We start from the raw sequence: 20654 nt of genomic DNA on the forward strand, positions 1-20654 counted from the left end.
TTATGTTCTTTGGATTTCGGCGCTTCTGGCAGAGCATGGGTCTGGCGTTCATATCTATTTTCTTCTACTCGGGGATGTTTTCAAAATGGCTCGATTACTGTAAAATGACCAATACCACGCAAAATCTTTGAGCATTGATTGTACATCAATTACTGAATGAGAACGCATGTTAATAATGGCAAAGCTATTACAATAAGGACAGCTAAATCTGCGAGATAGGCTCGAACGAATCCATGTTGGATTCAATTGCAAAACTCCATTCCTCCAGTCCCCATTCATTAGACAGAGCAATACTAACTAAAGAGAATTGCATAATAGAAACAGCAGAACAAAAAACTGATAATCGGGTAGGTATGCATCTTTTCGCGATAGACGAGCGAGCCTTAGACAGGGTGAGTTTGCTCAGACAAGCCGGTAGATTTCAGGTGCTCCTCCGTACTGACTTTGGCTTCGTCTTTATCGGTCATACCCATTTCGTGTGCGAAGGTATCGTGAGGTTTCCATTTGGCACTAGTCATTGGGGTCGACTCTTCAAGCATTTTGTCAACTTGTTCTAGAGTTAGGCCTTTAGTTTCAGGGATGACGAAGAAGGCAAATAGAAAACATAGAAAGAGAGCGCTGCCCCAAACGAAAAAGACCTTGACCTTCAGGTTTCCTTTATCTTCATCCACTATGTATGGGGTAGTGACCGCGATGACGCAGTTCCAGAGCCAGTTGGAGGCAGTGGCAAGGGCAACACCCTTGGCTCGAATTGGGAGAGGATAGATCTCGCCGATGACGACCCAAGCGGCAGGACCCCAGGTGGTGGCAAAGGAAGCAATGTAGAGGCAAGTAAAGACGATTAAACATGTGCTCCTATATTCATAGTCAATAAAACGATCGCCTAGAGTGACGCATTCGTGAACCTTACGCTGCTTGGCTCCCCTCCATGGTGACCCCGATGATAGCTACTATGAACTCGCAAATGCACATGGAAAGAGCACCCCAAAGAAGTAGAGTGCGTCGTCCAAATGCTTCGATCATGTAAAATGCTGCCGGGGTAGTTCCAACATTGACAACGTTCATGATGGTCGAGATCAGAAACGGGTTCTTCAGGCCGACCGACTTGAAAAACGTCGTGCCGTAATAGACTAGACATGTTAGAAGTGGCAGCATATTTGCAAAGAACCAAAACTTACAAATGAAATTAATGCCAGTCCATTGCTGGAACATCTGCAGACAGGTACCGGCAATCACTCGCCGGAGGTTTCCACGAGGAGATAGCCCGCCCTTGAAACAGTCTGCCCAAGAGGTGCTTGCAATCTGCTTTTCATACTCGAAATTGGCCTGAATCTCGGCAAGCTCGGCTTGAATTGCAGGATTTGATGCAGGTTGACGACGGACTCTTTCGAGAGAGCGAAGAGCATCATTGATCCGGCCACAGCGAACATAGTATCGAGGGGACTCCGGCAAAAGGAAGAGCCCCGCGGCGAGAATTGCGGCCCAAATGAATTGCAAGGCAATTGGGATACGGTATGAAGACCGCGTGTCCAAGTCCTTGCAGCCTTGATCAACACCAGAAGCCACTAGTAAACCGATCGTGATAGCCCATTGATAGACAGAAACCAGCAGGCCTCGTACTTTGCGAGGGCTTATTTCGGAAACATACAGGATGACCGTTGCGGAGACACCGCCGACACCAAGACCAGCAATTGCACGGCCTGCCACCAGCCCACCGACATTCTCAGTTCCAACTTGAACAGCAACACCGATGGCAAAGATCAGGCACGAGAGCATGATAGTGATACGACGGCCAATTCGCTCAGACAGACCACCACCAATCAGTGCACCAAAGAAAGTACCTGCAGACAGGATAGAGGTGATGAGAGACTTGCGAGAACTGGAGATGACATATCCATTGGGGTTCTCTTTGGTTTTGGGAACAGCGTGACCAAAGTGCTCAGTAACGTAGTCCATGGCAAGAACGCCTGAGATGTAACCGGAGTCATATCCAAAAAGGATGCCTGGGAGGGGTTGCTCTGTTAGTCCATGGCATTATACACATTTTCACAAAAGCATACCTCCAAAACTGGCACAGCCGCAGATCATGTAGGCACGCCAGGTCACAGGAGCCTCTATGAGGTTCAAGTCGGCGGTGCCCCGAAGGTGCCGAGAATTCGCCATGTCTCATGGGTAACAGAGGTGGAGTTTGAGAGAGCACACTTGGAGAATTGGTGATTTTATGATGAGAAAGAAAGCGCAGCAGGGTGGAAAGAAAGAAGAGGAGAAAGAAGTGAAAAGGGAGAAATGAGAAGTGTGAAGTGTGAAATGCACACAAAACGTGGGCCCAAAATGGAAGGTGCCGTCAGCAATGCAAGTCATCTCGGAGGCAACGGTGACACATGCGTGGTTGCGCTTCTCATGGAGTCAAATGAATTCTTATGGAGTCGGCAAGACATGAGACAGGCTGTCATCGAGAAGTCATAGGTTTATTCGTAGAGAATTAAGGGAACCTGGAAGCTTATTCTCCAATATCAAGTGCCCCGACAATAGGCCGGGCAAATAGCGGGACTTTGTGGCCAATGGGAGGAAATTGCGGAGTCAACTGGTCTCCCTGGAAGTGCAAGGGCAATGGCTACACCACTGGATCTCTATGGATGTTGATTCGCTGATTGAAACATGCATATCTAATTGCGCAGACGGTGGCGTTGTTGGCGCCAGTTGACGGAGGTTTCCCTATCAACAACATCGATCATTAAGTAGGACCTTTTGCCCCATGTTAATATGACTGTGTGACGTTGCTTGAGGAGTCCAACGCATGGCCCAGGGCTCATGGCCGAACTGCCACAAGAACGATTTCTTCAGCACTGAGTTCTCACCTTGAGTACGACTACGGCAAACTGCAGGAATCCCACCTGGTTATGAAAACACGTCGTACTGAATTAGCCCCAAGATGAAACCCGACGGAGTACGTTTAAACCTTCAGGCCATCTACGGCATACTGGAGAGGAATTCGCGTTTGAGATTCGACTAGAAATAGAGCGAAGCGGTTTGAGTACATATTTTTCTTTAATGGGAATCTACATTCTACGAAATATCAAAAATAAAAACACCATGAGTCAAGAATATGGTATTCATCACTCTAGAGACATCGTCGATGTTGTGCAGTAAAACGCATAGATTCAATATGTATTTCCCTGAAAAAGGACCTTGAGCTATATTAGTTTCTTCAACCTATTTTTTCGCAAAAGCCACCCTGGAGAAAACATTTTCAAAGATCTCATTCACGTTGGTTGGGATTTCCTTTGCTCTCCACGCAATATGACCATCGGGACGAACAAGAGCGGCTCCTGTTCCAGAAACCCCAAAAGACTGTCGGAAGTCACCTTGCGGAATAATATCTTGGCCAATATGAATGAAACAAAGCGGCATCGATAATTTCGCACTTGCAGATGACGCAACGTTCTTCCACTCCTCAGTTTCCGAGAATAAGGTCCACGAGTCTGACCTGGCAATATCAAGAAGGGGCACCCTGTTTTCATTTTGACGAACCCACAAATGTGGGATATGCGTCCCAGGTTGGCCGTTCCACTCATCAGGCTTCAATGCGCCTGGAAGACTCTTGTCAACACCAACAAAGCCCTCGGACAAATAAATCTGACCAAACTCCATGGCATCGTCGTCAATCTTCTCGCCGCGCGAAGCGGCAGTGTCCAGATGCACTTTGTAATCGGTGCGAACAAAGATTTGATCATGTCGAAGAAGAGCCACCGGGCGTCTTTCTGCATCATAGGTATCCAAAAGTCTAGGCGAGGATCTTCCAGAGAGAACGGCTGCGAGCTTCCATGCCAGATTATGAACGTCATGGATCCCCGTATTGGCGCCATATCCGCCCCGGTTTGGCGGCAAAGTATGAGCAGCATCTCCGGCCAGAAAGATTCGCCCAGACTGAAAGGTGTCGGCCACCAGAGCAGTAAGTTCCCACCGACCAGTGGTGATGATTTCCAGGGGAAAGTCGGATTTCCCGACAGCCTGATAGATACTAGCCCGGAGAGCCTTCTCGTCGCGTTCGATATCGTCTTTAAACATCAGAGCCCATCGTCCGTCGCTGTAGGATGCCAGGAAAGCTTTGAGGCCAGGTTGTTCAATATCAAATTGGACGATCCCTTTTGTCCATTGTTCCAATGGGGCATGAAACAATACACTGCGAAGATATTGCATGTGGCCGCGGCCGTTTCGGGGAATTTGCAGTAGCTCGCGGACAGAGCTACGGTTCCCGTCTGCTGAAATGAGGTACGAGCCTCGAATATGGATTTCTTTCCCATGCGCGTCTTTCGCGATGACGATCACACCGTCTTGGTCCTGGTCAACCCGCAAAAGTGTATGTTGTCGCCGAATGTCTGCACCACGCTCAAGGGCCAACCTCTCAAGCATTGGTTCCAATTTGTCTTGCGGAATAGCCGATCCCCGGGAAGCGGAATATTCCCTCTTAGAAACGGAAGGTTTTGAAGCAGTCTCCTGGGATCTCCAAGGTTTCGAGCTTTTCTCCGTGTCGGCCCATGATGAACTGCTGTGCCATTGCCCGGTAATACTCTCAACATGAGCACGCTCGAGAACAAAATCCTCCGGCGCGGGATCCTTGTTCTCGATACCAAGAGATCTATAAATTTCCATTGTTCGGGCGGTGAACCCAATAGCGCGAGGGTGTTTTGAGATGCCAGAGTGTTTTTCGAGGACGATGGTTGGCACTTGGTGCGAGGCTAAGCACAGAGCTGCGGACAGTCCAACCAGGCTGGCGCCAACCACAATAACAGGTTCATGAGTATTTGAAGACATTTAATAGTGTACACCTCAATTTCGTAGGATTATCAAAGACCCGAGCGTGAACAAGCTTGATTTTAGCACCTACAGAAGAAGCTTTATATGTAAAGCGAGACTTCGTTCGGCGCCGAGAACTCCACCCAATTCACATCTCGGGCCCGAGCCATTCAGGCGACCCCTACAAAGTGCATAATCAACACTTGATCCGAACATTCTAGACGACTATCGATTACTGGATTCCTTTTATTTAACAAAGGTTAAGGTTGACTTTAATCAAATAACTTAGATATTTTTTTTTCTCAATAACGATAATATATCATGAACAAGGAAATTGTCAATGTCGTTCGAACGCCGCCCCTTGTAATGAATTTCATAGGTGCCATGGGCAGTCATAATCACACAGTAGTGGATAGTCTCCCCTCCGGAAATGAAGATGTGCTATTCTCAAGATGGCGCATCTTCTCGAGTAAAAAAGCTTGTTGCTCTTCCTGACTTTTCTTCAGATCAACCCCGAAAAACAGAATTCCAAAGCTGACTAAGCTCAGTGCGAAAAGGAAATAGAATGGAGTCGAAGAGTTGCCACTCGGACTTGCGTCGATGATAGCGCTCGAGACAATAGGGCCGATGAAGGATGAAGTCTTGCCAATAATGCTGAAGAGACTGAAGAACAGAAACTCATGGCCACGCGGGGTGACTTCTGAAATCATGATTTGCGAATAGCTGTACCACGGGCAGATGAAGAGTCCGTAGAATGCTTGATAGACCTGTAGATGAGGTATGAGTGTCAAGCTAAGAATTTATAAACAGACTGATACTGACCCAGACTTCCCAGACATTGTGGAATCCGAATTTATTAGTCCAGATCCCAATCATACCCCAACCATCTAGGAGAATAATTCCGAATGCGATAGTGTTGAACATAGCCTTAGTTCCTAGCTGGTAACGCTGCTGAATGAACCAGAAAGAATAGATTCCGACCGCCTGGATTTGAACTGCACGGTTAAAATTTTGGATCTGGAGATAGTGCCCGAGTATAAGACTGACCTGAGCTGCAATCCCAACAATGAGGAGATACGTCAGCTGGAGAGTGTTGTATGCAACAATGCTATTCTGTAAAGTTGAGATAACGGTCACAGTGGTGTTCAATGAATCCCCCAGAAGGAAATAGCCTGTTATTTCGCAACCAACTGAGATTAATATGGGGGTTTTCGATCTAGGCATGGTTCCTAGACTCACCGATAAGGTAAATCAAGCTCTGCTTCAGCTTCCAAATCTGCTTCATCGCATGCCAAACCTGCCATATGCCTGCGACCAGTACACCACGTCTCCCGGGATCCTGGCCGGGGCGGCGTTTTTCAAGAAAGAACCATGGCAGCGATACAAGCAGCCAGACACCCGATGCAAAAGCAATCAACACACTCAAACCCCAATTGTTGTTAGCTTCACTTGCGTTGACATTCAAGGCAAACATGATGCCAACTATGACAGCCAGGATGAAAAGCTCGCCCACAGACTGGACATAGAAGGCAGTATTGGCGAGGCGACTGCGCATCATCATGTCGGCATAATCGTATTCATCGCGGGTCACTGTGCCAGCTATATATGCATCGGCCTTTTCTTTCAACTCGATTGTATTGCGCGCCAGACCGGGGAAGGCAGCAGTCCAAAAAGTCAACGTGGTTTGATAGGCGATCAGGCCGACGATGTATAATCCTACCCCGACCTCCCATTTACCTGAGGTATGAACTCCCAGCCAGCCGAAACCAATCGCATAGGCAAGGATCGAGAGCCCAAGCAAGATATTGGGACGCCAATGGCCAAAATCGGCAAAACTACCGAGGGACAAAAAGACAACGACCTGAATAGCGAACGAGATTCCGTTGCATAGGAGCACAATGCTGTTGACTGAGCGGGGACGACCCGCAAACTCCATGATTCCATCGTAGGGGGCGGCTTGGTATAGCAGGTTTTGGAACGCTGTGGGCGCGAAGTCTGGCGGGTTGAGGGCTCATTAGATGGGTTTTTTGCTTCATAGCGCGAGCCGGGCAAAAAGGGGAAAAAGGTCAGAACGCACTGAAGAGTGACAGGCCATTGTTGCCAATATAATAGCTATTGAGACGGGGTGTTAAGTCTCCTCAAGTTCCTCTCGCAAGCCCAACGATCGCACGCACGCATAATAAGCCCAGATCTCCGTCCGGCTCGTGCGGTATTGCTCCTCGAATTGATCCGGCGCAACTGGTTGTTTGAGACTGTCCAGAGCTTCAATCGCCGGTGCTGCCTCCCGCTCCCGATCCACCTCGACTGCCGAGAGAGTGCTGTCCTTGATGTGATCCATGGCTCGTTCTCAGAGGGCAACGGAGAAGGTGAAACGCACGAAAAAACGCTTGAGAAACGCTGGAGAGGGGGTCTTTTTTTTACCCAGGAATGTCCCTTCTTTTTCAATGTCGCGTTCGGCCGCTTTTGCCCCGCGTACCCAAACTCTCCATGCCGCAAAGCCAGTAGCATTGATAGACACTGCCGATCGGGCGATAACAATCTGGATTGCTGGACGCCACAATCTCGGTCGGGGCTAGTGAGTGCTTAGTCGGCTCAACACACTCAATCAAGGCCTATCACCCTCAACGGTCATTTTTGCGAGGCCACTCATTGGCGGATTGCAGGGGTCCCTCTATCTCGCCGTGTTTTGACGCGGATCTGATTGCCTGTCCTGACAAGGCACGATTGGATGGAAACTCGACCCCGGAATGTCTCGTCAAACCTTCCAAGAGAACTTGGCAGGCAATGACCGATACAATCAGGCCCAATAAATGAGCATTGCTTTTTGCGATTTCCAGATTTATGTGCATAATTAATGGGCTGTCATTGAAACAGCCCCAGGCAAGGATCTCACCTTGGAAGTCTGCGTCAGAGACACTGCATAGCAAAGAATTAATACCGAAGTAATTGAAGGAGAAATATGTCTAAGCCGATCCGTATCGCAATCCCATAGTCCGGTGTGAATGATCACCGTTGAGGCGGTTTGTTGAATCCTAAATATCGAACCAGGGCACTCGTCGGCAAGTCTGGCAAGCAGGCAGTATGAGAAAGATCAACGAACAAGCCAACAAACCACCACACACCACAATAGAGGGCGGCCTTCCCAAATAGGAAACAGATGCTGTCTGAGCGAAAGAGAGTAGAAGTGATATTTTGCCCTCTCTGAGATCTGAAGCTATACGGACAAAGACAGTGAAGGGTCATCCAATCAGAAACAACCGATTGGCAGGCTTTTTCCCCACTATATGTCGCCCGCGCTGTCTGCTTTTCACCGTCAAACCAGGCTGTTTCCGGCTCTCCGCACCTGTGGTTTGATCTTTGTAAGGTATAAGTGATAAGCATATTCCGCCTCAAACTCTGATAATGTTTGGAAAGAGAACCTGGAGAAAAAATCAAGGGTCTTCCAAAAGCTACGACTGAGAACGTGCTCAGACAGTATTTGCCAAAAATTTCATACACAAAGTAAGATGCGGTAATCAAAACAAGAGAGTTGGGGGAACGTTGCGGAATATCTGACACTACAGCAACGGATCAAAAAGCATAAAAGAATATATGTCAAGCACCCATGCACCCTGAGGCTTCTTGCCACAATATACAAAGATATAGTATCCCATTGATGGATTACCGCCGTGGCAAAACATTCATCCGCAACTTTAGACCCACTAACCGCCTCCCAAGCAGCGTGAAAGAAGAGCCTTGTTTGATTGAAACATCAATGGAAGCACGACATAAGATGAAATCAAAATCCTTGTTCGTACTGTAGCCCGTAGGCATGAACTATAGCCTTGGCGTTGGGTAGTGAGGAACCTCTTCTACCAAACCCCAGCTTCTATGCACAACGGGATCTTGCCGATCGGTCAAGCCTCAAGCCAAGGAAAAATGTCCAGGACGTGAGAGCGACAGTATATGACGACGACTGGCCGATTTGACAAGGATGGATTTCATGGCAACTATTTGAGTCTCGAGGAAGAGGATTGTCGAAAGATACAAAATCGGCATAGAACCCGAAAAGATACTCCTAGAATTCGAACATTTCCACGTTCCATCCCGACGAAGGAGGAAAAGGAGGCGACCAGGAAGATCGCTTACAGTGAATGCCTATGATGCGAGACACACTGCCCCTCAAGCAGGATTCTAGGATCGCGATGGCTAGCGAGGGTAATGGAGAACGTTCGAGGACTGACGTCCCAGCAGCTGGGGTGGAAGTCCAAAAAAGGCATTCCCGAGACGAGAGGGGATCCGATAAGAAAACTTGGTGGCTTGGTGGCTACATCCAAGTGGAGTTGCCCGTCGAATGAAGCCAGGCTTGGTGCAAGGCTAAAAAGAAGAGAAGCGGAGCCGGGCAGCATGATGTCATTTGCCTTTTCAAACCATCAATTGTGCACTCGCGTCGTACAGAGACATAAACGGCAGGACTTGTTTGCGATGCTCACTCAGGCCGGGTAGAACGGATAGTCCACCCTCGACAATGCGTAGGAGGCCCACTAGGGGAACCCACATCGCTGGACAAGTCCGCCCGTCCGGTCCCGTAGTCGAAGCACAAGGGCATAGGCCGGGGGCTCCCACGGTTCAATCAGTAGCACGCTTGATTTCGTTGGTGGGTCAGGACAGGAACTAATAGACGGGTGCCAAATCCCCATTGCCCGGAGATGGCTTCCTTTATGCGCAGCTTTGGCGACGAGCACGAAAATCGTGATGATCGGATGGCCATTGCGTAACTTGTCGCCCACCCATGGCTATCCAAGGACCCTCTGAGGGGAGTCGATGTGGATGAGAGGAAATTGCTTGTTTATATTTCGACTATGCCTCCACTGGTACTCTCGATTTTTCTCTCTTCTTCTCCCTTCCCGGTCGGAGCGCCTTCTCCACTCCTTTTTTGCTCTTCAGTTCGGTCTGATATCGACTGAAACATCGGATTGATCGCCCTTGCTACCCGAGTAGTTTTTCTTGGCAGTAGATCTTTGAAACTTTGAAGCAATCCATTAAACGTATACCAAGTCCTATCAATCATGGATGAAGGTGGCGAGTCGAGACGCCCAAGGGCCGAGGTAAGCTCCCATGAAAACTGCCGACTGATGAATCATAATCACTCATCAAGGGTTATATTGTCTAGTCTGGGCCCCGCGGGCCAACCTCACCGACCAGAAGCTCTCGTGGCATTGCAGACGAAGATGCCATCTCACCTACAAGGGGCCTCTCTGCGGCCGAGGAAGGCCAGCTAGGTGAAGGCCTTCGACGCCGCAGCTCGGCTGCCAGACGCAGTGGCAGTGCGGGCATACCGAGTTTAGCTCCTCGAACGACTCTTGCGGATCGAACGCAAGGCAAATTTACTTTGGCTGGACCGGACGAGACCACGCAAATGCGGCTGTCTCACGAGCCTTTCGTACAGCCTGGATATGCCGACTTGAACCCTTCCTATGAACAGGCAAACAATGCGAAACCCGTCTGGAGTTTGGCCAAGCCTTTGCCGCGTGTAGTTCGACCGGGAATGGTCCCGATGAAGGAGGAATTACTGCAGAACCGTGCTAATGCACAGCTTCCGGCTGAAAATTCGCAAAGGCTCGGGCTTGATGTCAATCCCAATGACCTAGAGCAGGGGAAAATCGAAAAAACTGCCGACCCTCGGAAGATGGCGGCGATGGTGGAAGATGCGCGACAGCAGCGCGAGAATAACTTCATGAACAAGATTCTGAATGGCGAGACCACTTCTGTGAGACAGGGTTCGCGTATGTCTCGCACTTCCTCAATGCGTATGAGACGCCCATCCGCATGGGGAGGGTCTCAGGACCACCTCTCTACTGTCGATGAAAGACCATCAGACGTAACAAATGATGATCGGGAAAGGCCGAATCAATACCTGAGCGATGATCCCCTTCGCCCTGTCGCCGAAGAGCCAGAAGGTCAATTGGGCCCTGACATGGAAGGAAAGATCGAGTTCCCGGCAATTGATGATGCCACCTTCCCTGAAGATTTACATCCACTGATACAAGAGTTGGTTGAAGATGAGGTGCATAACAACCATACGACTTGGTCTGTTATTCGTACGCATCATCGCGAAGCTTTAGCTGAGGCACTGGCAGTTTATGTCCAGCTCACCATTGGATTCTGTGCTGATCTATCGGTGACTGTGGCAAATGCCGGCAATCCCAACACTACTGCTTGGGCCTGGGGCTTGGCTACTATGATCGGAATTTACATTTCCGGTGGTGTTTCTGGTGCCCATCTGAACCCAGCTATTACCATAATGCTTTGGTTCTACCGTGGTTTTCCAAAGCGGTTAATGCCTGAGTACTTTGCTGCTCAGTTCGTTGGTGCATTTTGTGCCGCATTAACTGCGTATGGTCTATACTACCAATCGATCCAAATGTATACGAGCACAAACGCCGCCACCAGCATCATAAATAGTTTCGTGACCAGCCAGCGCGAAACCTGGATTGACGCCGCCACGGCATTCTTCACAGAGTTCCTCGGAACCTGTTTTCTCACTGTTACTGTTTTGGCCTTGGGTGATGACCAAAATGCCCCTCCCGGAGCTGGCATGAGTTCTCTGATTATTGGCCTCGTTATCACATGCCTCAGCATGACATTTGCTTACCAGACTGGTGCGGCTTTCAATCCGAGTCGTGATTTTGGCCCGCGCCTTGCACTTCTGGCCCTGGGTTATACCAATGATTTGTTCCGGAATCCGTACTGGTTCTATGGGCCATGGGCGGGCGCTGTGAGTGGAGCGTTCATGGGTGGCTTCCTGTACGATTTCATGATCTTTACGGGCGGTGAATCTCCGGTCAACTATCCATTAGAGAGAACCCAGCGGGCGATGAAAAAGAGCGGGTTGAAGTGGAGACGCCGGCTAGGTCTTTCCAAGGAGGAACCACAGAGTATAGCCATTGCTTGAAGTTGTTGATAGCTACTAATTTGGATATATGCTATTTCGGCCTATGAGAGAGTCGGAAGTCAGGATGGAGTATCTCTCCGATTGATAAGAGTTGAAGAAATGACAACTCTTGAAGTACTATGTTTTCATTTCATGATGTGTTGAACTGTTAAATGTGATGAGAGATTCATCTCTGATCAAATGGAAATGAATGGGTACGCAACATAATAATATTTAGACCACTCGGCAAGTCAAATATAGAAACTCAAGTGTTTCTCTCTACATTGTAAATGTTCGTAGAACCCCCGCACCAATTTCTTTTGCTCCACAGTCCTAGATCAAACAATCACAGCAGATAATTAAGCTGTATCTCGGCGTTGACATAGACGTGGATGGTATCCAATGCTAAACAGCCGCAGTGCCTGACTGTCATCGAAAAAGAAAAGGGACTTAGGGTAGATGGATCCAGACTTACCTCCGGATAAACCATATTCTGAGGTCAATCTCCCCTCCTTCAGGAACGGGGTGCGGAGCGTCCATATCATGAGCGAAGATGTCGGAGATCCGTGTTGATAACGAAATTGAGATAGGAAGATTTACAGATGGAGCTGAGTATAACATTTGCAGTCGTGGAATGCTGCGCCCACCTCTGTGGAATTCATGATATGATATATAATTTGAAATGAGCAGCTCAGGAAATTACTGCGGAGATCAAAGAAATCCCCTCCTGGGGATAAACGATAGTCTAATAATTAGGAGCCTAGACCGCGATGCCCCAGCTTTGAGGCGAACTTCCGGAAGCTAAGGTATGGTTGGCTTAGATGGGGCTACTAAGGATTTCTGGATCCTAATTACGTCAAAAGTGAGATTGTCTGTTGGCCTGACATAGTATGGCCGAAAAATGGTCTGATATGCTCAGCGTCTCGAAAAATGAGAAACCCGAGAGACATTCCATTTATTATGAATTGTCTGGAAACAGGGCAAGATTGACCTCCTCCAGGGAGGGCCACCAATGTGACCACATGCCTTGCTCATGTGCATATGTACTAACTTCTGTCAGCAAATCATTGAGTGGAACGTTCAGTCCTTCAGAGTTCGGAGTGTTTGGATCGAGATTTGTCGGGGTGTTGTCAGGGCAAGTAGGCGGTGCCAACCCCCTTTCAGCGCCTTCCATCTCCTGTAAGTGTTGACGAGACCGGTCCACAACACGGAACTCATGTATTGATTGATGTAACACGTCGAAATCAGCCCTGCTTTTGCCAAGGTATCGCGATCTATCTGCGATCGCTCGTTGATATAAGAGCGAGGCATGTTTAATGGTCGTCATCTAGAAGATAAGTGTTAGATAAACAGTAAGGTACTGAGATCCGGTTCAAAGGCAAACTCACCCAGCTCTCGCCAAGCTTCCACTCTTGCCGGAATTCTTCAAGATATGCCAGACAATAATTGAGGTTTTCCTCGGCGTGTACACTGCGCCCGAAGTTCATCTGAGGAAATCTAAAGACGTAGATATTCATATACGCAGCAGAGAATGCACTGAATCCCACAAAGGGAGTCAAAACATCTGCGCCACATTCAGATGCTTCATGTAATAAGTTGGAGATTCTTTCAGTCGCTCTGAATAGCTCCAGGGCGCTTGTATTCCACCATTCTTCTGGAGGTTCAGCTTGGAGCTTCGGGTGGTCCACTGGACCACGGGGATGGGGTTCAGTAGTTGGCATAAAAGGAAAATATTCACGATGAAGCATCAAGGTGCTAGAAATAGCGGTTAGAAATTTTATAATGGCCTCTTAGAAACTAAGAACCCCCCTGTCGCTGTTGCTCACTTACCAGAGGTAGTAGATCAGGTTAATATAGGTGAAAGACTCTCCGAATCCGAGCGTTGTATGCGCCACAACACTGTTTTCCGGGTAATGGAGCCTGTGGTTTTGATTGGCTCTCCAGGTTTCCAGACGATTTCTAGTTCTTGACCAAGGGGAGGTTGGTACCCAAGGGCAGTTGGGCGGGTCACACATTCCAGGTGCTCTTCGGCCATCATTTAACACAAATGTCATGACATGGGCCCAAATATCAAAGCCCGATACCAATACCTCAAATGCTTGAGTGATATCCAAAGGCTTCGAATAGCCAGGCTGCGCGGCAGGAAACCCTTCCATGCCGCTTCTCTGTGATGATAAATCGGGCCCGAAGGCAAATTCAACAGCATTTAATGGAGAAATCACTTTAAGCTTCTCGATCTCGGACAGTGGCAACATCGGGGGGTTGTATGTGCCTGAACTAATCATTCGATCCATGATAAAACATGCCCAGAAAGTTCTATTCTCAACGGCAACGGAAACTGGGTCTCTGTCGCAGCTTGTTATAGAATCGGCTGGATATGGTGCAATTCTCATGCTGTTGATAGCTTGCATAATCCGAATGGCAATTCCTAAGACGCTTGAAATCAATGAACCAATCTTTCCCAATGTCTGATTGAAAGGCCATATGTTACCACAATAAATCCATGCTCGGTGAAATTCGCGAGAGCCCCATTCGTACAAAGACATAATGAGAAGAGCCTGGGCCACTTGGAGATTTGGTGACTGGAAAGAGCTTTGGGACAACATTTCTCGCACGTAAGAACTATATTGCTCTCGTGAAAGAAGGGAATCACCTGCAGGAAGACCTTGGCGTGAAATGTGGCATCTAGTTGCTGCTAAAATTGCAGCAAGCAGTGTTTTGCTTTCACTAGGGCATGAAGAATGCAAACCCTGCATGAACCAAGGGTGATGCAAAATATTGAGTTCGGGAAATTTGTTAGTAAAAGCATTCAGTGCCTTTAAGATGACGCTATTGGGCAAATTTGAGAGATGAAGGTCAATCTGTACTTTATCCGCTCCCATATGAGCAGCCTCTTGGGTTCTAGACCGATCATATCCCTGATGGGCAGATATAACCGGTGACAATCTAGTCATATCATGCTCATCGGTCAGGTCTGGATCTTGAACAGCATATTCTGTCTGTCGAGGTGGACGGAATGTCTTCTTGAGAGGGGTCTTCCGTGGTCTGCTAAGAACACATGTAGTAATACCATTTCGATGGCATTTTTGACACGGTGCCGTTCCGTTATTGACGCATTTGATTTTTGATCTCCTAGCTGCTTGGTTACAAATCGCTCCTTTGGCTATTTCACATTTGAGAAGGATCGGGATATCAAACCTGCAATATTCACACGATAAACTTGAACGCATTTTTTAGATCGTCACAGCGGTTTTCTTACCCCTGCGAAAGTACATCAGCGGCGCAAAAAGAGCAAATCGGAACTCCTCGGGAAAGATTGAACTCATGACATCGCAGTGCCTGAGGGATGAGTCGGCTGAGTCATCCTATACAGCTCAGGCTGGGCCATTCACGACTTGGGATCTTGGATTTTCGTTCATGCAGATAGTCCCCTCACTACAAAAGCTAATGTCACAAGAAATTAATATTTCATTATGTCACTACGTAATTACTCAAATATCTAAAGGGGTTGTTTCTTCAATATAGGCATTTCCCATAAAGCAGGACCGCGGGTTTCGGCTTTGCCTGACAGGCCCACTTTGAACATAACCCGAACACGTGTAGATCACGATAAAAAGTTTTCTTCTCCTCTCTCTTTGTAGAATTGAAGTTTCGAATGTATCAAATAAATATAACATATATAATGCCTGTATACCCGAAACTACTTCAGTTATAGGCTCACCGAGAATACAATTTGCTGTGATTTTCGAAGCCGCGAAGGAATCGTCAAAAAATGTAGGCGTTAGTTTTGGATCATTGGTGTTCCTTGCCTGGAATCTGTTTGTATTTTCAAGTTTCATCTGGTCTTCTAATTCACAATATTGGTCTCTTGCTATATTCAACAACCATAGCCGACCTCAAGTGATGTAGTAAGTTTGACATTTGAAGAACAAAAGGCCGATGAAGATCGGTAGTTAAGAGATATCCCAACTGCGTAAGTGCGAGAGATCAAACAGGAGTGAAATGTTGGTACGAAGTGTTTATCGCTTGGCATAACGACAGGTACGGTAACATATGCTAGGTAACTGCATGGCTTTGAAACCCCAGATTCATCTGTTTCTGGAAGAGCGTTCGAAAGGGAAGGAATCTTTTCCCATTTGATAGATGACAAGTCCAATGAAGAAAGCGGAACTGTCACAACACGGGCTTCTTGATTGCGATCACAAGTGTTCAAATCTTGGGCAGATGGATAATCTTCCCAAGGGACGGTAGCATAGTGAGTGGCAACCTCCAAAGAGGAGCGCAAATTAATCAAGCGAGGGGGCTGCTCGTTCTTCTCTGGGTCGTATTGAACTTGGAGCTTTATTGTGGTGGTAGCGATATCATCATTTTGTGTTTTGTATGAGGCGATCTGAACGGGCTCAGGTTGCTCCGCTCTGAGCTGTAAGCGGCCTTGTGTTCGCTCACTCCTCATATTCTTAGGAATGATGTGTTTCTTGGGGTTCTCGGCACGACAAACATCCAGAACTGTGGCAGGAATGACGCGAATCGTTTTTGAAATGTCACATAAAATACTGGGTGATGTATCGGTCGAAGATTGACATTGTGATATATAAGCCTTCAAAGCGTAGGTAATTTTGCAAGCATTAGTGGTCATTTCACTGTCGTTGAGGTCCAGCAAATTTGAGGTTGCTCTTCCAAGTGTCGGTGGTAGTAGAGAGTGTGTATCATTCACATCGTCATGCTGTGTGTCATGCTTGCAATACTTGAGTCTTGCAGGAATCGTGAATGCAAAGGGGAACTTGTAGACTTTCCCCGGCACAAGGTATGTTGAGTTTGCATATTCGCTCGAGTCGGTTGGTTGTCGAAAGCGAAGGAATGTGTGAGAAGCCCCTCGACGACCCGGAACAAAAGGCACCGTACGTCTAACAGTGGTAACAGAGGATCCTTGATATTTTGTTAACGCTGTATTCCGGGATATGAGCAGATGCTCCTGTAAACTACCGCCTTACCTTCAAAAGTGATTCTGATCTGGTCAATCTTGGTCTCTTCCATTACCTTTAGAACAATGTTACCCTCAATGCGATCGTACGTCGTGTATGTAGCATCAAGCCCTTCTTTCTGTCCTTGAATCTCAAAATACGCATGAGCAATCGAAGGTTTGGCTTTCAACGCTCGAGCATGAGCGCATAAATGAGGACAGAACATGGCTGTCTTCATGAAAGTCTAAATGCAGATGTGTCAGAAATACAATTCATTGTTTTATTAATAATGACAGCTTCCATACCAAAATACAGATCAATGGGCGTCTCCAATTCCGTTATTGAGTGTGAGGGGTTTACTTCAGGCTAAAATTGAGCAACGACCCGAGAGATGATGACAAGAGAAAATGAGCGAACAGTAAAGGAATATTCAATCTTCTTGCGTTCGAAATATTTAGAAAGAGAAATCTAGCGATGAAGAAATTTCCCAGAAGATTTCCATCGTAATTAGCACTGAGCGACTGAGTTCCGATCACAGGGACGCGATGAAAACCGAAAATTGTGCCCCACAAAACCTCGGCTTTGGGTTTTCATTCCCGAAACCCGACAACCACCTGTAAACGAGCCTCAGAAAAATAGATCTTCAAGCTTATGACCAACATCACAGGAGAGTCAAAGTACCTGCTATATGCAGCTGACAGGTCTTCAAGAGAGCTCCGAAGCTTTGGAAGAATATAATCTTGAATTTTAACCCGAGAACAATTCTGCAGTTCATTGACCCCTCCGGGTACGCCTATTACACTACCATGTTCCCTTAATCCTTGAGAGCTACCCACCTGGGTAGGCGCCTCTTTTACTTTAGCTACAATAAGGCTGTTTGCTCACCTCCATATATCCTCACTTCTCCTGTGATAGGTCCTTATATCAAGTTCTCGAAAAAGCCTGAGCAGGGCTGGCGGGGTGGTCACGGTCAAGTTTCAAAAGTCACCTTTTAAGGGGATGTACGAACCTCAATCAACTTGGCCTACCTCATACACCATGATCTCGGCATCATTCATAAGCAGCACAACAGCGTGGGCTGAGGCTCGGGAAAACTAGCTATTACCTGATACTGTATATGCAGAATAGCCTTCTCTTTCCATTCCATTGAAGTGTACATGTCTGGTCTACCAATCTATATACAAGCAGATTCTATCACGCTCAGAATTTGACAAAATGCGCACTTCACAGCTTGGCCCTGCCGCTCTCAATTTGGGACCAACCCTGGTCATCCAGTTTCTCATACTTGTCTCCATTCAGCCAGTATAAGGAATCACCGCCCCAATCCTTGCGAGGATCCCAACCCTTCTTTACCAAATCGCCTTTTGCCTGTTTGAATGTGACTCCCGTATCGACCCTGCCAAAAATCATTAGCATCATTATTCATTATACAGAATTCGCAAATACTTACTTTTCTGTAATACGGACAAGACGAGGCAAGGCATAAGAGGGAACACCCCGTCTCTTGAGTTCTTTGTAGAGGTTAGAAGTGAACTCTGCCTCGAAGGCTGGCGAGTGCTCTTCCAGCGTGACCCCGGCGGCACCAGCTTGACCGTCATACCTATTGAAAGATCAGCAGGGGAGTCTTTGCTAACTCAATATAATCAATCATCCAAGCACTTACCCAGCCAGTTTCACGCCGTACACAACAGCATCGTGTACACCCTCAATCCTGCAAATATGATCCCGAATCTCACCAGCACTAACGTTCTCGCCTTTCCAGCGGAAAGTATCACCAACACGGTCCTGGAATCTGACCCAACCCGAAGAGTCCTGAACCACCAGGTCTCCGGTTCGTTGGAAAAGATCCCCCTTTTGGAAGACATCCCGTAGCAATTTCTTCTCAGTAGCCTCGTCATTGTACAAATACTCGGTCAACAGACCACGGTCCCGCACGCGACCAATAGCCTCGCCCTCCTCGTCTAATCGGGCCCGAACACAGAACCCAGTAGCCGGGTCCCGGTACGGCATCTCTGTCTCGGTATCATACTTGACGATGAACGTATCATCTTCGAGAAGGCGGCGAATCGGGCCCGAGAATCCCACTTTGCCTGCGCCCCACGCGCTGACACCGTGATTATCGAACTTCGCCACGCCCTCAGTAGAGCGGTAGAACTCGCGGATCTCCGGTACGCCAAAGCGCTGGCGGAACTTCTCCCAGATCTCACCGCGCAAACCGTTGCCCGAGGCTGCAATGCAGCTGTGGTTGCGGTCATAGGGGGAAGGGGGCGTGGAGAGGAGATAGCGGCAAAGTTCGCCAATGTAGAGAATGCGCGTGGCGCGCGAGTCGTGCACGTCCTTCCAGAACTGCGAGGCGGAAAACTTACGGCGCAGGCAGAGGGTTCCTGCATTACCGACAGAGTAGCAGATGCCAGTGAAAAAGGCAGTGCCGTGGAAGAGGGGTAAAGACGAGTATGTACGGAGGGGGTAGTATTTGGATGGATTTTTGGCGTCGGTTGACAAGGGGGTAGAGGTGATCATCGCCATCATGTTCCGTACTGCACAGGCTTTTGGTTTGCCGGTAGTTCCAGATGTGTAGATCAGGGCTGTCAGGTCCTTGGGGGAGCGCTTCGCAGGGCGCAGGCCGGATGGCGAGAATTGTTGCAGCTCTGTTGAAGTAATGAGCTCTACTTTCCCGGCGGAGGAGCTGTCAAACGATGATAGATTCAAGGTGGAGTGCGGTAGGTCGCCACAGACAAACTGCGCCAAGTCCGGCGTAGAGATGATCGACTTGGAGCCAGAAACATTAAGACAGTGAATGAAAGTGTCATCTGACGGCACGTTAATTAAATAGACAGATTAGATTTTATCAGGTCACTTACCCCGTAAATTGGTGTTAATCATGGCAGCTACAGCCCCCAGCTTCGACAGAGCGTACAGCAAAACCACCATCTCAGGTGAATTGGTGGTGAAGACGCCCACAAAATCACCGGCTTTGACCTCTCGCGCGTGGAGGAGCGCGGCAAATCGATCCACCACTAATCAATGGCAGCCAAGTCAGTAACTAGAATCCGCGTACAATGGGATCAAGACATTGGTGATACTCACGCTCCTTTAGCTGGCTATAAGACCAGGTCTTCTGTTCAAACCAGAGCGCATCAGCAGCGCCTTGGCCATCTACCTCGACCACCCGCTCGAGCATCTTGTAGATGGTTGTCGACTCGCCGAGACTAGCGATGCGCTCGCCCAGTCGCTTGCCAAAAGCGCGGTCATTGGAGAGTGTCGAGAGATCGGTTGAGATCGACAACTTCGCATTCAAATAGGCACCTGCTCCTGCGGCGAGCGCCGAGGCCATGGCCACCGCGGGCACGCTGGCTTCGGAGAAGAAGTCCATACTGATAACGAACCAGCCAATTCCGTTGATGCAAGTGGTTCTCAAGCCTTTGTGATTGTAATTGTCCTGTGTATCCTCTTAAGAGGGGGGAGAGGCTTCCAGGTCAATTCAGACGGGCCGTGAATGGTGTTCGCCAAAGACATTAGCTGATGTCAGAAGTAGGGAACGCGACGCATCTGGGGTTGTTATAAGGGCGGGGGTGGGTGAGATCACGACGGAAGCTAACCAGACGTGATCTGCCGTTCATGACGAGCCCATCAATACGAGACTAGTGGCACCTAGTTCTGGAGCTCACAAGGCCGAGGTGGAGAGGCTGGTTACGAGCATTAACGACAATCCCCCGTATTAGGGCTCTTCAAGTCGCCCCGTTCCCCACGCCGGATTCCCATGCCCCGGTTTTGACCGGCGTCAATTTCTGGAACGCAACGGAGCCAATCTCTGCCTTCGTGCCCTCCCCCTTTCTGTATGTTCGACCTGGATTTTTTCTTCCAAAGAGCTCAATGGCTCTCCAGTTAGGGCCTCTCTATGTCCCTCTCGGTCTGTGATTCTACAAAGTGATGCTGAGAGTCCCGATGTCGGCATGTGTGCGATCCACGTTGAACTACAACAC

General features: G+C 48.3%; 7 protein-coding genes across 7 annotated transcripts; 1 reads left to right on the forward strand and 6 right to left on the reverse strand.

Annotated features, from left to right (window-relative positions):
• Positions 1–383: 383 nt before the first annotated feature.
• N7462_011219 (sugar porter family MFS transporter) lies at positions 384–2163 on the reverse strand (the record flags this gene model as incomplete). The annotated part of the gene is made up of 3 exons (XM_057082933.1): positions 384–855; positions 911–2018; positions 2061–2163. The coding sequence occupies 3 exons, from the start codon at positions 2161–2163 to the stop codon at positions 384–386; spliced, it is 1683 nt and encodes a 560-aa protein (XP_056928288.1).
• Positions 2164–3213: 1050 nt separating this feature from the next.
• Positions 3214–4815, reverse strand: N7462_011220 (uncharacterized protein; the record flags this gene model as incomplete). Its single annotated transcript, XM_057082934.1, has 1 exon — positions 3214–4815. One exon carries the CDS (start codon positions 4813–4815, stop codon positions 3214–3216), a length of 1602 nt encoding a protein of 533 aa, XP_056928289.1.
• Positions 4816–5195: 380 nt separating this feature from the next.
• On the reverse strand, positions 5196–7135 carry N7462_011221 (putative autophagy protein (Atg22); the record flags this gene model as incomplete). The annotated part of the gene is made up of 5 exons (XM_057082935.1): positions 5196–5564; positions 5620–5969; positions 6037–6792; positions 6875–6909; positions 6972–7135. 5 exons carry the CDS (start codon positions 7133–7135, stop codon positions 5196–5198), a joined length of 1674 nt encoding a protein of 557 aa, XP_056928290.1.
• A 2710-nt stretch (positions 7136–9845) lies between these two features.
• Positions 9846–11731, forward strand: N7462_011222 (MIP/aquaporin family protein; the record flags this gene model as incomplete). Its single annotated transcript, XM_057082936.1, has 2 exons — positions 9846–9884; positions 9950–11731. 2 exons carry the CDS (start codon positions 9846–9848, stop codon positions 11729–11731), a joined length of 1821 nt encoding a protein of 606 aa, XP_056928291.1.
• A 937-nt stretch (positions 11732–12668) lies between these two features.
• On the reverse strand, positions 12669–14755 carry N7462_011223 (fungal specific transcription factor domain-containing protein; the record flags this gene model as incomplete). Its single annotated transcript, XM_057082937.1, has 3 exons — positions 13541–14755; positions 13099–13465; positions 12669–13037 (listed from the first exon to the last, which is right to left on the reverse strand). Exons 1-3 carry the CDS (start codon positions 14662–14664, stop codon positions 12669–12671), a joined length of 1860 nt encoding a protein of 619 aa, XP_056928292.1. The 5' UTR covers positions 14665–14755.
• An 832-nt stretch (positions 14756–15587) lies between these two features.
• N7462_011224 (S-antigen N-terminal domain protein) lies at positions 15588–16909 on the reverse strand (the record flags this gene model as incomplete). The annotated part of the gene is made up of 2 exons (XM_057082938.1): positions 15588–16654; positions 16702–16909. 2 exons carry the CDS (start codon positions 16907–16909, stop codon positions 15588–15590), a joined length of 1275 nt encoding a protein of 424 aa, XP_056928293.1.
• Positions 16910–17895: 986 nt separating this feature from the next.
• On the reverse strand, positions 17896–20044 carry N7462_011225 (putative bifunctional fatty acid transporter/acyl-CoA synthetase (FAT1); the record flags this gene model as incomplete). Its single annotated transcript, XM_057082939.1, has 5 exons — positions 17896–18067; positions 18122–18271; positions 18335–19481; positions 19533–19688; positions 19759–20044. 5 exons carry the CDS (start codon positions 20042–20044, stop codon positions 17896–17898), a joined length of 1911 nt encoding a protein of 636 aa, XP_056928294.1.
• Between the last annotated feature and the right edge of the window lie 610 nt (positions 20045–20654).

This window comes from Penicillium macrosclerotiorum, assembly GCF_028827735.1.
Source record: "Penicillium macrosclerotiorum strain IBT 26536 chromosome Unknown utg000011l_segment0_segment0, whole genome shotgun sequence".
Classification (NCBI taxonomy): domain Eukaryota; kingdom Fungi; phylum Ascomycota; class Eurotiomycetes; order Eurotiales; family Aspergillaceae; genus Penicillium; species Penicillium macrosclerotiorum.